The 17100-nt window shown below is 44.0% G+C and overlaps 1 protein-coding gene across 1 annotated transcript in view; it reads left to right on the plus strand.

Annotated features, from left to right (window-relative positions):
* The first annotated feature begins 817 nt into the window (after window positions 1-817).
* Window positions 818-17100, plus strand: part of LOC126166707 (protein tiptop) — a 56724-nt gene continuing 40441 nt past the window's right edge. The window contains exon 1 of the mRNA XM_049920427.1: window positions 818-950. Coding sequence (XP_049776384.1) covers window positions 818-950 — 133 coding nt within the window. The remainder of the gene's footprint in view (window positions 951-17100) is intronic.

The following is a 17100-nucleotide window of genomic DNA, read 5'->3' on the forward strand; positions in this document are numbered from 1 at the left end:
TTCCGCAAGGCACTGTTGCGCAAATGCACAGAACAGGAGTTTGAGGCCGACTGAAGAACGATTCTACTGTCGCCGACGTACAGTTCGCGAGAAATTACAGCTCATGCGGAGCTTTTAGGCTGTCAGTTTCCCCTCGCTCTGTTTGCGAGTTGAACAGAGAGAGTCTCTTGGGCGATATAAGCAGAAGAGGAGAAATATCCTTACAGCCCCGGCTCATTTTATTTGGTACAAGCCGCAATTCGCCACACGCAGCGGTAGCAGAAGGGCCCGATCTCTCTTGACGAGAGCCGTGTCTGAAAATTTCCAGGCGCTGATTGCGGATCTCGGCGGTCCGTCCGTCAGTCAATCTCCATCAAAACTTCATTAAGTAAGTTTCTACGAAGAAAGTGCGGAAGACGAGAAGAGCAGACGACGACGACGGTGGCGACGCCTCGGGAATGAGCCCTGCAGCCCGCGGCCGCCTTTTGTTTTCGAGCGGGCGATCACGAAACGTGATAAATTACAATAAATAGAGTTCTGCGCCGCGCCGCGCGCTGCCGACCGTTTTGATTACAACATTGTTCGGCGGTGGGCGGCAGCGGCGCTGATTTCATTTGCCGATACGCACGCCCAGTTTTACTAAACGTCGCTGCCGCCCTCCTCCCCCCCTTTTCTCTCTCCCGCCCCCGCTCTTCAGGCGTCTCTCTGTGAGAGCACCGGTAGCGCCGGGCGGGCGTCGGGAGCGCGGGCTGTCTTTTATGACGGTGCAAGTTTTCGCCCCGGGGGGAAAGTTTTCGGTGGCTGCTGGCGGAGATGAAAGGACGGGGGTGTAGCGCCGATGCACGGCGCGTGCGGCCTTTGTCTTGAGCAGGTACTGCAGACAGCCCGTCACACACGTCACGCGCCCTCCGGGTCCGTCTCCGCCCCCGCCCCCGCTCCCGCCCCCGCCGCCGAGCCGTGCACGGGCAGAGGTGGTCGCCACGCCACTTTCCTGCCTGTGGCGGCTTTTACTTTTCGCAGCAAAGGCTGCAAAAGACCGCGACCGTCCCAACAGCGCTGCAAGGAGGCGAACAAAGGCAGTCTCCGGTATTGCCCACCAGCTGGAGGATACCGGAGCAACACCGGCTTAAGCCGTCGGCACTCGGGACGAGTTGACGTGCACACAGACGGGATGTCCAAAGTCTCGAAACAGAGCGTCACCGGCACACGGGATGAGATGGTTAACGTGATTTTACGCTCTCCAGCGGAGTTGTCGGCCTCATTTGGCTAGCAAAGAATAGAATTTGTTCACGAAAATAGACGCTCGTTAAATTCCTACGTTACCGCTATGAAAAAACACACATCCACCGTCGTCCATATGCTAGACGTTCTGTCTGTGGTATACGCAAGTAAAAGCTCCAGCATACATGAACGTTTAATAAGACTAAAGGGAAAGATACACATCCGGGTCAGTAAGGACATCAGCCTATAAAGGGACACCAATTGGAACTGGCTAAAATGGTTCAAATGGCTCTGAGCACTATGGGACTTGACATCTGACGACGTCAGTCCCCTAGAACTTACTAACTAAACTAAGGACATCACACACATCCATGCCGAGCGAGGATTCGAACCTGCGACCGTGGCGGTCGCGCGGTTCCAGACTGAAGCGCCTAGAGCCACTCGTCCACACCGGCCGGCACCAAATCGAACTAACCCACCCCTGACACAGAACGCACTTATGAACATAACATTAAGTATTACAGGAATTATTTTTAATAATTTCTTAAGAAAGTTCCACAGCCTTTCGGGAAACGCAAAGGTGAAGAAAAAAAATACATATCACAAGATTTGAACCCTAGAGCGATCTTATCTCTGGACACAAACATTGTGCCTGTATCATATTACACTAGGCTGTAGCTTCGTTATATCATATTTTGAATTTATGTTATAGGTTTTTGTACGCTTTTATCGGCGATATGTTATCAATTTTCATTAATTATAACGAATCCTGCCAAGAAGGACACGTTTTTCGTGAATCTTAAATGTTCCGTTGCCTTAAAACTGCTTACTCTGAAACACGCGATAACACTAGATACGATTTTTTTTTTAAATCTCATGAGAATTAACTGCTAAGGTCATTAGTCCCTAAGCTTACACACTACTTATCCTAAATTATACTAAGGACAAACACACACACCCATGCCCGAGGGAGGACTCGAACCTCCGCCGGGACCAGCCGCACAGTCCATGACTGCAGCGCCTTAAACCGCTCGCCTAAAACCGCGCGGCGAAAACTCTTTAACCGTAAATATAACGTTTCAAGTAGTTTCAGTACAGCAAATCGTACAAACAACGATTCTTTATCGTGTCGTTCAATATACTGGGGTGTAAGGTACAACTTAAATTCTATAAAATGTAATGCCACATGTCTTATTCCATGAGGAGCTGCGGAGAGATTTGGAATGAAACCTACCGCTCTGTACCAAAGTTAGTAATGAGAAACTTTTATCTGTCTTCTCTCCAAATAATGTGGCCTAATAATGGTGGTAGAAGTTTTTTCCAGCAGGGTTAGAAATGGCTATCCCGCTGAGTCAGAATCGAAGTTAATTTTATCGATGAAGCCTTAAATAGTCGACTTTTTAGTCTCGACGTTTATGGTGCAAGTGTACCAGTATACCAGTGATACGGACAGAAACTGACCATTCAAAAAGTATGATACGCCAGTGAAATGTATACCAGTCGAAAAGTTGGTCTCATATCTGCACTGTTGTCTTTTTTGAAGCTGTTCTATCAGCTAAACCGGTTGTGGACAAATAATTTATATGACAGTACTGAGTCGACATGCATTTTTACCAGTCCTCCTTTTTCGTTTACGCATTTGAGAAATCGTAGTCTTGGAAATGTGTTTAACTATAGTAGCAATATTAAATTTCGTTTTAAGATTTCGCAGTAGTTTACCGCCCAGGTTACCAGAAAGAAGTGGTCCCGAAGTCGAAAACGGTGTAATATTCAGGTAGTCAAAAACCGGTAAAGATCGAAGATTACAGTAACGAATTTCTAGAAGCGCATGGACGAGGGTGTTGGAGGGAGAAGTAGCAACGCGTGTACACTAATAAAAGGCGCGACGCAAATCCGTTTCTTGATTAATTTGTGCCTCATCTCTTCTGCGAAAGTATTCTCATACGGCGGCTCCATTAATCGCGTATACCACGCCGACTGACGTAATGACTTTGTTGTAAAAATCACAGCGCACGACGTGGCATTAGTAAAACGCACACAAACGCGCGCGCACACACACACACATACACAGAAGGTGCAGGTTCGCGTGTATGAACTGGCGCGCAGCTGCGCCGTAAATCTGCCACCTGTCGTGAATAAATATTGCTACGAGCGCGACTTCAAGGCCCCGCGAGGCGATCGGGGGTAAACAGAGTTGTGGCCCGCGGCTATCGGGCGCGCGTGACAATTAACTGCTCGCTTGATGAAATACCGCGCTCCGCCGGAACAAAGCCGGCACCGGTCCCGCCCACCGTCTCTGTGAGCCGTCCTTATTACCCGGCTGCTCGTCATTATTTCGTATAAAGCACCGCATGCGTTATATCGAGTGTCGATTATCTGTGTACCAGAATCTGGCTTATAACGCACGACGGCCATTCGCTCGGACTAAAAATGTTGCAGCCGGGAATTAATGATCGCCGCGGCGCGTAAAATATACGCCTCAGTTAACGTCGTCGGCTGCCGAATACGGGGACATGTCAGGGAGAGCGTACTTGTTTCTGAGGTGATGATTGGTCCGCGTGGTGGCATCAGGATTAATGGACGGAGGCGATGGCGAAAGCAAGGCGGCCGTGCCGATAGAACTGCATTGAAACTGCTGTTTGATATGCTCGAGAATTGAGTTGTGCGGTATAACGAGCCCTCGTAGAGACAATATGTCATGGATAAAATCACTGGTGTATCAATCCGTTCACATCTCCGCTTCGTTCTTAACGAAGTCAGGTATTGGATCTAAACCTTCGAGTTGAAGATGGACGCGTTGTGAACGCAGTTCAATCATTATTCATGGTTAAAGACGTAAATACAACATTTCAAGTGAATAATGGTTCAGATGGCTCTGAGCACTATGGGACTTAACATCTGAGGTCGTCAGTCCCTTAGAACTTAGAACTACTTAAACCTAATTAACCTAAGGACAACACACACATCCATGCCCGGGGCAGGATTCGAACCTGCGACCGTAGCGGTCGTGCGGTTCCAGACTGAAGCGCCTAGAACCGCTTGGCCACACCGGCCGGCTCAAGTGAATAACAATGTTAATAAGCTTGGTCGCAGTCCGCCCCGGTAGTACGCGGTCAGCGCGGTGGATTGCTCATTAAAAGGGCCCGGGTTCGATTCCCGGCCGCGTCGGAGATTTTCTTTGCTACAGGAGTGTTTGTTGTGTTGTCGTTACGTTTGCGTCGTCGTAATTGACAGAACGCTGTTGAGCTGGTTGAATGGACACAGCCCGAAAGCCGATAAATTGAAAAAAAAATCCTTGATTGCAATTCAGTTCATTAGTAATCAAATGACAAGTTTGTTAGCGTGGTCATCATCCGCTACAGGCACATAAATACTAAACCTATTCTTGATTAAAACTGTCTATTACTTCGTGACTGCCATATAGTTTCAAATTTCATCAAGGGAACTCCAGATGTATATATTGTGTAGATATTTTATCGTAGATGTCGTTACAGTTGTAAAAGTACTGTAGGCTACCGTTGACTATCGTAAATTATCGTAGACTACGGTAGTAATTAGATAACCTATTTCGGCTGAACAACAAAAATCTTCAGATGACTCAGAGAGTGTTAATCGCCACAAAACGGTTATTACAAGTAACTTGTGAAAATACATGAAATTGGGCCAGAGCATGGTGTCGACGTAGAAAACTAGGAGGAGAATGTTACCAAACGGAAAGGCAATTGTTCTGTTCGTTTCCTACATCTGAATATTGTCGTTGCTCAACTGAAACCGGTTTTCTAGTTTCTACTGTATTGCATTGCGCCAAATACTTTTAAAATTTATCATAAATACTATTATAGATCACTGTGTGTCCTTCAGCTTTTGCAAATGCCAAGTAAAACTACGTTTCAATGAAATTGTTGGTCAGTCGGCTTCCTTTTGGTGGATCCTAAAAACTCCAAAACTTTAGTAAAGAGAAAGTTGTGAAGTCTTCCGTCTAGGCCGCTTTATTCTTGAGTAAAAAAGTCTATTACTTGGTTGTGAACAGATTACTACCGTAAACACAGTCTACGGTAGTTTTCTTAGTAGCTTTGGTCAGATAAGATTGTACCTACGTTACCCGTACGTTGACTGTTGCATATCTGTCGGGCGTTATCTTATAACGATCTCTTTCTTTAACCTACGGAACATTTTTGTTCCATATAGCTATCCTCTTGTCTGGTATTTAAAAGTAAAGAGCATTTATAGCAAAACTGAAACTGTCAATGTTTAATTCAGTTTTTATTTAAAAAATTGTTGATTTGTAACGTGAAACGGAAGGGTATGGTTGTAAAAATAAAAGAAACAATATACATTTATCATAGAGCGCTAAAAAACTCAATTTTCTTAACAAAAACGTAAAAAACAACGATGTATCAAACATCGCTTCAATACTTCGTCGAACTTATATTAAACATATTTATGTTATTCACAAAGGACTTTCCCATTAATAATAATAATACGAACTCTTCCCTTTGTGCATGTTGAAGAACTTTCTGTTATGTACAAAATAACAGCAATAATCATACATATTTTTTGTGTTTGCGCACGTAAACTATTCGTACATCAAAAGTAATTGTCTTGGTTGCATAAAGCGCAGAAGTTAACTAATTTTTATTACTTGTAGAATGCAATTTATGTTCTGTAAGGCAGTAAGGTGCAAAGTGGACAAACACTGACCGATGTGCGGTTCTAATTATGTGCAAAACAGGCAAACAGAAAACAGAAAGAGGTTGTCGCTTACCTGTTTCTGTCTTATACAATCATTTATGTTTCTTTTTCCCTAGTAATGCTACCAATACTACCGATAACCCCATCATTTACTACGTCACTTATGTAGTATACCAAAACTACCGAACCGTAGTTTTGGTAGAGCGCAGCTGTAGGTGTAGTGCATCGTTGCATGTCATTAAAAATAAGCAACAGTTGTGAGAGTCTTGAATGTTTCATATGCATGCCTTATATTTCTAACAGCTCAAACCATCTTATTCATTTGTGTGATAAATGCTTTATCGAAGTAAACAGATGACTACGTTGTATAGGCGAACGGAACCAGAATGTGAGATGCCGTCTACATATTATCTAAGATGTGTAAGCAGTGTGCTGACATTACTCTTTGAAGATTTTGATAAACGATAAAATAATGCCACATAATTTTTGCTGATAAGATATTCATTGTGCTTTTTATTGCAACAACAGATCTGTCGTTTTGACCGTGCATTTATTGACAATGAATCATTTACATGTCTCGGCCTGTACCACACCGACAGGTATCATTCTGTTTTCGTGCAAGCGCTTGGTTAAAATACGAAAATTACATCGGAAAATAATTATAAGGTATGCCGAATGTCATTTGTCTTCTGCTGATCAGCGAATGAGTCGCTCTGTTGACAGGTAATGAAGGGTCCGACGAATTTACCTGAATATGCCCTTTTCATTTTTTAAAAATATATTTATGCTTGCCAGTGAAGGTCTGTGATAATTTTCCCCTCATTACTATTCCGGTCTACCTGCTCCGACGCGGCTAAATTAATTATGCGCTGTTGCTTTGTGGAGCGCAAAAATGAGCATTTCTATACAGCACTGGAAACACGTGCGTATGGCCAGCGCATATTTAAAGTTTGTCGGGTAAAGCCGAATGTGCTGTTGTTCCATTGGACAACGGCTGCAGTTATCATTCTGTAACAACTGCGAACAGTACTCGTATACTTGAGGCGGGATCCAGTCGACCGGAAACGAGACAAACACGAACGGAAATATCGCAGAGCTAATTAAGGGATTGTCAGAGTCGTCAAATAAAGTGGAAGGTCAATGTGGCGTGTCATGCAAACACTTGCGTGTCACTGTCGATTTCTGTTTATTCGTGCACCTTCCCAGGTGACTTCCCGATGCTGAGCAGTCCATTTCTAGACCTTCCCACTCTATAAATACCCAAGATGGTAATCGAAAGGTGAGGCCTTGTCTCAGCGCACAACCACGATAATCACCGGACCACAAAGGCGGCCGGTCCTGAGGCACCGATGAAAGCGGTTTGCAGGCTGGCTGAAGACGAGCCTCCGGTTCAAGGCCAGCTGGGGGCGCCACCCGCAATCACGGCGTAATGCGTCTAAATAACTTTTGTTCCCCGCCGAGGAAAGAATGGACGAGGAAACTTCCGCGGGGGTGGGGGAGAACCGAGGCGGCCGATCACCGCGCCGTGGAAAAAGGGAGGAGATTTGATTTAAGATAGCATATGTAATGGCTGCGAGCAAGTCAATCATCGGGCCTTCATAACCCCGCTCGCATCGTGTTATTTTTTATGGTTTTAATTTTATGGTTTCCCTGAAACGATGGCCCTGCTCGTACTTCATCCATGGCTGAGCACTAATCGAATGTTGGGAAATTTATATATAATTAGTTCAATGCCTACAAGCGGCCGAGCCAACAGCCACATGTGCCGTCGCGCTGCTCATTTTGTGGTTGCCGCGGTGATGGATAAGAAAATTGGTTTCGGTTTCTTGGAGGGGTGGGGGCCGGGGAGGGGTGGGGGCGGGCATTACATGGCGTCAGCGGCTCTCGTTCGGCGGACTCTGCCGTGCCGTACTGAAAGCGGTGCTCCTAGCCTGAGGCGAGCCAATCACAGGGCAAACTCGATGGTCATCGGCTTCCTACAACAGCACTTGTTGCGTCCGGAGTAAAGCAAACCTCTCTCACACGTAAAGCTCTACGACCGCAATACACTGAAGTAACCAGACCATCAAATCACCTTGGTTCAACTATGGGACTTAACATATTAGTCATCAGTCCCCTAGGCTTAGAACTACTTACACCTAACTAACCTAAGGACTTCACACACATCCATGCCTGAGGCAGGATTCGAACCTGCGACCGTAGCAGCAGCGCGGTTCCGGACTGAAGCGCCTAGAGCCGCTCGGTCAAAGCGGCCGGCAGTCACCTTGGTATTGTACGACTGTCGTGGACGCTATGGACGGAGTACTCCTTCGACAACAGGAAGTTGAGCAAAACAGCTGCTACTACATTTTAAGAAACGCGAGGCCCACAAAGAAGTTAGGCCATGGCCCGTACGTCACAGCATGTGACACTACAGGTCTTTTGAGTGCCAGCGGCCGTCTCAGGCTGGCAGCGAGTTACTGATATAGAACAGTTTAATAATTTTTATTTGCGTGTTTAAATACATGCATGCTCTCGATAATGCACGAAAAATGTAAGACTTTTAGTGGATACCTTTTGATTGACATATTGATTTCCCGTGGGCCTGACAGGGTGCCAAGCGATGTATGGTGGGCAAGGCGACTAGTGTGATGTCACAAGTCGTTGCAGAGCCCGTATTTCCCGTGGGCTCCGAAGATATCAGACTGGAGCTGAGCGTAAGGGCCGACTGACACGGAACCTCAACGGAACGGAACGTGACATCAGCGTCAAATGGTGCTGGTCCCACCAGACCAGAAGTCAGCACTACACCACTTCGCTTAGCACAGAACCGAAAGGTGGAAGCGATGTTACATGACACCATCTGTAATGCGAAAAAATGGGACTGTAGTATCCGGATAAAGGAACCAGCAATGATTAAGTTTATTAATGGCCAGATCAAAACTCATTAAAGACGATCTTGCCAAAGATTGCATGGTAAACTGCTGCGAAATAAAACAACGGGAAAAGTCGGATGATCTTTGAAAGTGGGACCGCCGCTGCGATGAATTGTGTAAACGATTTAACGCCGCTTGCAGCTGTCGTTTTTTGTTTCTTTATTCGGTGCACGACTACACAATTTCGCTCTTAGCCCATTATAAAGGATCGTATTAAAAGGAATCAACATTAATTCACTGTATTAGTAATCAGTTAAAACTAAAACATAGTAACAAGTCAGATCTTAATATGTGCTACGATTAATAAAAATTACTTTACAAACAATTCGTCGTTGCCATATTATGCAATGCACAGTCTTACACAGGTTCAAAATGGTTCAAATGGCTCTGAGCACTATGCGACTTAACTTCTGAGGTCATCAGTCACCTAGAACTTAGAACTAATTAAGCCTAACTAACCTAAGGACATCACACACATCCATGCCCGAGGCAGGTTTCGAACCTGCGACCGTAGCGGTCGCTCAGTTCCAGACTGTAGCGCCTAGAACCGCACGGCCACTCCGACCGGCCTTACACAGGTACACGGACTTTTATGACGTAATGTGCCATCGATGAATTTTGTTGTATGGTAAGCTTTATTAATCCTAGCACGTATTATGATATGACTTATTATTATGATTAATTGTGATTTCATTTGGCGCATTATAACCACTCAGTGTTCATGAAGAACATTTACCACAGCCCCTACTTCTGTGAAACGAATCTGACGAACTTGGCACGTGCGACAGCCTCGTAAGACACGTGTACAAACGTGTAGTCGAGGGGGATTTCACTCCGTCACTTAACATGAATGTCACCTACTAACCTCACGAGGAAAAATTTTAGTTTATAGCGTGATCCAGATTGCACGTTGAACAGCAGGTCCGCATCCTAAATGGCTGGTCGCTTCCGTTTATGCCTGGTGAGTACAAGGCTTTTCAATCTCCAGTAGGTTCTTGTTAAGTAAAGTACTGTGGTAGTCGTAGTACCTTTTAATTATGTATTTTTCAATTTTTTCAATTACAGGGTATTTATTCCTCGAAATGAAATCTAGTTTGCATGTGGGTGCAACAACTCTCCGACAGTTCGACATTTTGTATTCCTCGAGATAGCCCACGACGTATGCAGGCAAATTAATTCGTGCAGGTGGCCAACTTATCCTCACAGCACATCTGTTCTGTGAACAGAAAAAAAACTTAAATCTTGCATCACATATGGTAGAAATAGTAGTGGAATTCCGCAGTATCGAGAACTACCCCAATATCATCATTGCGCACAGCATTTCATGCGAGCCATGTGCGGTGCCGTCGATTCAACCGTGGCGGCAGAATAGAGGATTCATGCATTTCTAAGTCCCCACCATTTATAAAAATGGCGACCGGGGGAAAGGAATGTGGCAACCGGATCCGACAACGTCGCCACAAGCGATGTCGGATGGTTTACCGTATCGATACGTGGTGGGGGTCCTGGGTCTCTAGCCTCGAGGGGAACGAACGTCGCCTAAAAAGGAGCAGAGGGAAGGAAAAGTGGTCCGCGTGTACAGTGGTGTGTGAGGCGGCGTGGTGTCGCGTTGACAAGCTAATCTCGCCGCGTCCATACATCACAGCACGCCGCCGCCCGGAAAATCGCAAGCACCACCCACTGCCTCATTGCGCGTAGAAGCCGAATGCCAACGCACGCACACCGTCTACTGTGCAACCGCTTTCATCCCAGACTGTCACGCCAGCTGCTACGACGATGATACCACTCTCGTGCTGTGTCGAACCGTTCGTCTTTTCTCAGTAATCAACAGCCTGCAGCGATTGATTATTTGGGGGTGGGGTGAGGGGGATTATGCCTATATACCGAGGCACTATTCGTAGTCAACTCGAGACGGAATGAAAAAGCATCCCTTGCCCCCTTTTGATCAACATCCAGTTGTCTCATTATTTCCGAAACTCAGTAATTTCAAGACGTTGGCATTGATACAGTGTTTTTTGTTCGCCTTTTGCGCAGTTGCTGGCTAAGCTTAGCACCGAAAGGCGGAAGAAGCAATACTTCTGTTCTCAGTGTAACTCGTTTGCTAAGTTGATATTTGTTTACAGAGAAACGACGAGAATGTGTAACGTATTGATATTTTAATCTGATCAAATCTGTTTAGATCTCGATGCACAACATCATCGGCTTACGCCTTCACAATTCTAGACAGTTCGGAATGTTCAGCGACAGTATGGTGTGACATTTTTGCATCTTCCTACGATTAAATAAACGAATGAAGTCCTTAAATTTGGCGGTAGAATAATTCTGGACCAGTAACATTGTAAGCCAGTAACAATGGAATTTCGCGTTGTACATGACTGAAGGAATAAAATCATCAGTTACAATGTGAGCATATTGACTTTCGATTGCCCGTGACTGTGCTTTATGTTTATGATCGTAACCATCACATAAAAATATTCATTCATGTATGTTCAGTGTATATATAGGCTATCAGAACGTGTTTCAGATTTTCGTCCATCATCTGGAGCCTTGTCTGCTTAACTCAGGACACTTCTAGATGCTATAAAATAAAATAACACCAGTAGGTTACAGCCGTAAACATATCCGTTTCGTAACTGATTGCTGTAAATATCATACCAGATAATCCAAAAAACAGTCGCTGTCTTCCATCTGCCCCAATGGATAAAGCCACGTTTACAACAGCGTTTATGAGCCTGCTGTGAAACGGATCGCAAAACAAATGTCGTGATTGATGTCGAACCTCTGTTAACGTCCTTCTAAATCAATGCTCTAAGAAAAGTTTTTGTTACCCAATTTAATGCAAATGGCTAAGCTTCTCCGAGCGGTTCTAGGCGCTTCAGTCAGGTTCGAATCCTGTCTCGGGCATGGATGTGTGTGATGTCCTTAGGTTAGTTAGGTTTAAGTAGTTCTAAGTTCTAGGGGCCTGATGACCTCAGACGTTGAGTCCTATAGTGCTGAGAGCCATTTGAACCATTTTTGCTAAGCTTCTGTAACAGGTCGTGGAGTAATGAATACAAATTTGAGACCATACTAAGATTTTTTTGTTCAAACAGACGTAGACAGCTTGGTAGTCAAAAGTAAAGACGTAAGAAACATTATTTCTGAAAATAAAGCTTAGGTCTCTAGATGAAAGGAAAGATGGTTAATGTTTAACGTATCGTCGTCAGGTGGCTCCAGGGAAGTGTGATAGGAATTATTTTCTGTATACATAATGATCCGGCAGACATGTCGGACAGCAACATACCGTTGTTGTAGGTTCGAACAACATGTAAGTGTTAGGAAGATGCTTCAGGAACTCAACTGGAAAACACTGGTGGGAAAGCGAAGTTCTTTTCGAACAACTCTACTAAAAACATTTAGAGAACCGATATCTGAAGCCGAATGCAGAACGATTCCACTGCCGCCAACATACTCGTGTATTTCGCGTAAGTACACGAAGATAAGATACCGTAAAGAAATTATGGCTTATACGAGAGTAACAGGAAAGGAAATGGCTAGTATAGGGTACTCTCCGCCACGTACCATAAGGTGGATTGCGGAGACGTAGATGTAGGTGTAGATGCAGACAACGAGATCGTTAGAGACGGAGTACAAGTTCGGATTGTTTCAAGGAGGAGGAAGGAAAGCTACTGTGCCCTTCCAAAGGAACTGACCGGCAGGGAAATCACGGAAAACATAAATATGGATGGTAGCATCCGGATGTGAACCGTTGTCTTCCCGAACGCGAGTCCAGTGTGCTAACCACTGCGTAACTTCGTTCTGTTTTAGCTGTCTAGAGGTTACATTTTTTGCTGCGGATCACCTGGTAGCATCAGATCGATATAAGTCGTCGTCGATTCGTTATTAGCGCACTGCTTTATGTTGTCAAGACTTATCATTGTACATCTTACGATTCATCCTCACAGCAGTTAGTTCATCACCGTTGTTTCGCTCATTAGGCTATTCGTTTCGTATACTTCTTAATTCTCCTGTCAGCTGTTCCCTCCAACTCATTCAGCACTTGACAGCTGGCACTGCAAGTTGAGCACAAAACCGGACGTGGAGCTCCATCAAGGCATGAAGGAAGGGAAACGTGTCTTGCCTTTAAAACTGGCAGTTTCTGCACGCTATGGGCCTTTACAAGCAGTCCGAAAGCCAGTACTGTGCATGTACTGAAAGAAATCACGACTCTCCGTCACGTATTACTCAGAGAACAGGGATAGCAAAGCGTGGGTGGCTTTTTGCAGTGTCTGGCGCTGTTGTGCGCTCACGGATCCTTTTTATCTCGTGTGGCGGCTGTCAGTCCGCTTACCGCTGCCGATACAAGAGGTTTATCCGCTGGGCCGAGGACGGGGGTACGCTCTTCACACCGCCGGCTCGGGTCATGTTGGCGGCTGCTGAAATCGAGGGTATCATTCGTCTTTCACACGCGTGTTATCTGCTAAACTTACCTACCACGATCTTTTCCGAGCTGATATCCTTTTCTTGTTGCTTGTGGAGTTCGGAGCAAAACACGTAAATAATATTTGATGTTAGATAAGTTCTGAATAATGATCTGGTTTACTAGAACAAATCTTAAATTAAAAATAGAGAACTCAAAAATGGTTCATATGGTCCTGAGCACTATGGGACTCAACGTCTGTGGTCATCAGTCCCCTAGAACTTAGACCTACTTAAACCTAACTAACCTAAGGACATCACACACATCCATGCCCGAGGCAGGATTCGACCTGCGACCGTAGCGGTCACGCGGTTCCAGACTGAAGTGCCTAGAACCGCACGGCCACACCGGCCGGCAATAGAGAACTCAGTTTTTCTATTTACTTTACAATATGATCTAGGGTGCCGGATTTTATACTTGTTGCATTGCTAAATTGCGAATTGCATTATTTTAAATATCATGCGCGTTTTAGCCTGCCGCTGTGGCCAGGCGGTTGTAGGCGCTTCAGTCTGGAACCGCGCGACCGCTACGGTCGCAGGTTCGAATCCTGCCTGGGGCATGGATGTGTGTGATGTCCTTAGGTTAATTAGGTTTAAGTAGTTCTAAGTTCTAGGAGACAGATGACCTCAGATGTAAAGTCCCATAGTGCTCACAGCCATTTGAACCATGCGCGTTTAACTGATGGAAAATCGAATACGAAAGATGTAAGACAAAGACGTAGTCAGTGAAGTTTGGTTGAATATGGAGAAATTGAGGTCAGTTATGACAGTAACGTCCTCTTTCATTAATTCATTCTTTTGTTCTTTCATTCTGCATATTGCCTCTGAGAGACTGAAATGGATAGGGTCTGCTTACAATTGAACGGCAGGTGCTGTCATCTTGTTCACCATTGTATTATACATATTATTTTACTCATTTTTACACGAGCTTTTTATTTTATTTCTCCGTGATAACACATTGTTTCTGTTATCAGCTCATGTGTTATTATGCTAAAACATGTGACGATAAAGGAAAAATAAATTAAATGTGTCTTGTATAAAAAGGAAATCTTTTCAGCTTTTCGTAGCAAGTACGGAAACGACGAAGTGCTTCACTGCCGAGACGACGAATAGGTGTTGTCATAATATTATCTCAGTGCAATGGCTATTGGCATAGAAAGATGCAAATATGTAAGAGATATGGGTAACAACTTAGGTTCTATCTACATAGATAAGAAAAATTTGGAAAGTTACTTGTTAACTGAGTTACCAAACTTTCATATGAAGCTGCTTGGTCTCTTATCGGCAGAAATATTGTGTGTTAACCACTGGCATCGAGTGACACATTTCACAAAATTTGAACTGTCTACCAATGATTGGTAATTAAATTTCTGAGTAGTTGCCAGCCTTCCTTCTTCACCTTACCATGTACCTAATAGAAATTTCCATTTCGACTTGTATATATTGACGACTATATATTGGGCGCAAGGGAGGCCGTGTTGTTCACGTAGCATCTCTGTATTGAAGAACCTGATTTATGAAGTCTCAGACCTTGTTCGGCGGGAAGTGGTGATTGAAAATTCTCAGCTCCTGATTTATTGGCGATTCCTGCAATCATAAACGAGGGTACGGAGTAGTCACGAACTCCACACTCCAAGGCTGCGGTTAATTGAAACGTGGAGCTCAGTGTTTCCTGCTGATGATTGCGGAGCTTTATTGAACAACGACCATCTCAGTATTTATTAATTCTGACAGGTAATGCTTTCAAGCTGGACAGCCATCGAAGCTAAGGATACGTTATAGTCAACTGGCGAACAGCTGTGACTTGTATTAACGCTGGGAAGTTCCTGAACTTGTATGTCGCTGTGGTATATTTTTGAAGCATACTGTTTTTTTTTTTTTTACGTTAGCAGCTTGCTCAATTTATTTGATTTTCAGATCGCAGAGATTGCATATTGCACACTTCTGACAGAGGATATCAGTCCCTTTATTAATAGAAATTTTCATTCCAAACATAACATTAAAATTGTTGGTATAATATTAATAACGTGTGATGATTGACAGGACAACGATATTAGAAATGTTGTCTTAGAAATACTTCTAAGACGATATTTCTTATACAGATTGCTTTTTAGGTCATTAGAAGACACTGTTTACAATATTACGCGTAATATTCACGCTTCTTCAGATTAAAGTAAAATCTACTAATAATAGCAAAATCGTCTTGTAAACATCGTTAATATATTCCTTTATTCATGTGAATCGCACATGAATCGTGATTTAGTCCATGATCTGACGATTATATTAAAATGTAGAATTTAGTTTCAAGTCCTACAGATCATTTCAACCACTCTTTTATCGAAATTATGAAGAACTAGTCTGTTTACAGGATATGTACAAGTATGCAAGCTTACTGTTAACATTAATGAAAACATTAATAGTTTTAGTCCTCCTCATGCAATAACCTTTTCTTTTACTGGCTACCAATTTTTAAGTGTAAATTCGTCAATGGATTAGAAGGAGTTGTTCAGGAGAAATGATTTTAAATTAGATTTAAAATTCGTTTCCCTGCCTGTCAGACATTTAAGTTATCGGGCAAATGATCAAACAATTTTGTTTCTGCATATTGAACTCCATTCTGAGCTAGTGACTGCTTCAACAAAGGTAGTAAATATCGTTTTCCCCTTTAGTGTTGTAGGTGTGAACATCACTGTTCTTCTCAAATTTTGATGGATTATGTATGACGAGTTTCACTCGCGAATATATGTTTTGTGACGGAGAAGTTAAAATGCCTAGCTTTTTCAAGAGGCTGCTACATGACGTCCGTGAATGAACACCACATATAACTGTTATAGCTCGCTTTTGCGCAGTCAGTAATTTCTTTATAAATGATGAGTTACCCCAGAGAGAAAAATGATGTTCACATTATTTTCTGTGAGTTGATGATACGAATTCCCTTGTGCTGCAAATAGGTAAAATGCCGTTCTTTTGTGCTCTTGCAGTATCAACTCAAAGCCTAAGCATTCCCTTATGTAAGTTTACGTGAAATATTTCTTAGCTTTTTTTGTGAGGCACATCCCCTCAACGTACACCAAAATGTTTTGTGCCCGCGCTGTATATACTGTACCTACAAAGAAGAAGCTGATGTGACTTGGATCCATTTCTTCGATGTCCAACGCGCGGCCGACGTTTCCTTGGCCGCTGCCGGCCTCCTAGGAAATCAACGGAGCCGGCCACCAGTTAGGCCGTCAATTAAGCGATGCCCCAGGGTACGGGCCCAAAGAAGGCAGCACGCGTCACGGCCGGAACGGCAGCTGAATACTGCACGAGCGCTTTCCACCATGCGTCGCCACGCGTTTTCAGGAAACAGCAGGAAGAGCTGCGGCTCTGTCGTCCACGTATACCAGATTTATATTCTCTCGCGCCAGTTTGCTCAGTGCTGTTTAAGTTTTCTAGCATTCGGGTGATCGCACCATGGGCATGAATGTGGGAAAATTACTAGAACCTGCTCACAATTTCGACATTTCATTTACAGCACAAAATGGTGAATTTTCCAGTAATGCGTATGAAGTCCCAACTGTTTTCAAAAGTATTCGTCCACGTCGCTCAACCGTAGGGGGCATGTTAGAACATTCCGGCAAATAATTCATTCAAATTTTGGTGGAGCTAACTGCTGTACGGGCTGGAGGTATACAATAACAGCTGTTTATCTTTTAGTATCTGTTAAGGTTTGTATGTTTATCTGTCCACATTGTGCGCAGCAGATCAAATATTTTTATGCATGTTGGTATAGATCAGTGAGGGCACCGCTTGTAACTCGACAGATAACTAAATGGTACTCCACTTCCAGCCGCAT

Source organism: Schistocerca cancellata, chromosome 1 (assembly GCF_023864275.1).
Source record: "Schistocerca cancellata isolate TAMUIC-IGC-003103 chromosome 1, iqSchCanc2.1, whole genome shotgun sequence".
NCBI classification, from domain to species: Eukaryota; Metazoa; Arthropoda; class Insecta; order Orthoptera; family Acrididae; genus Schistocerca; species Schistocerca cancellata.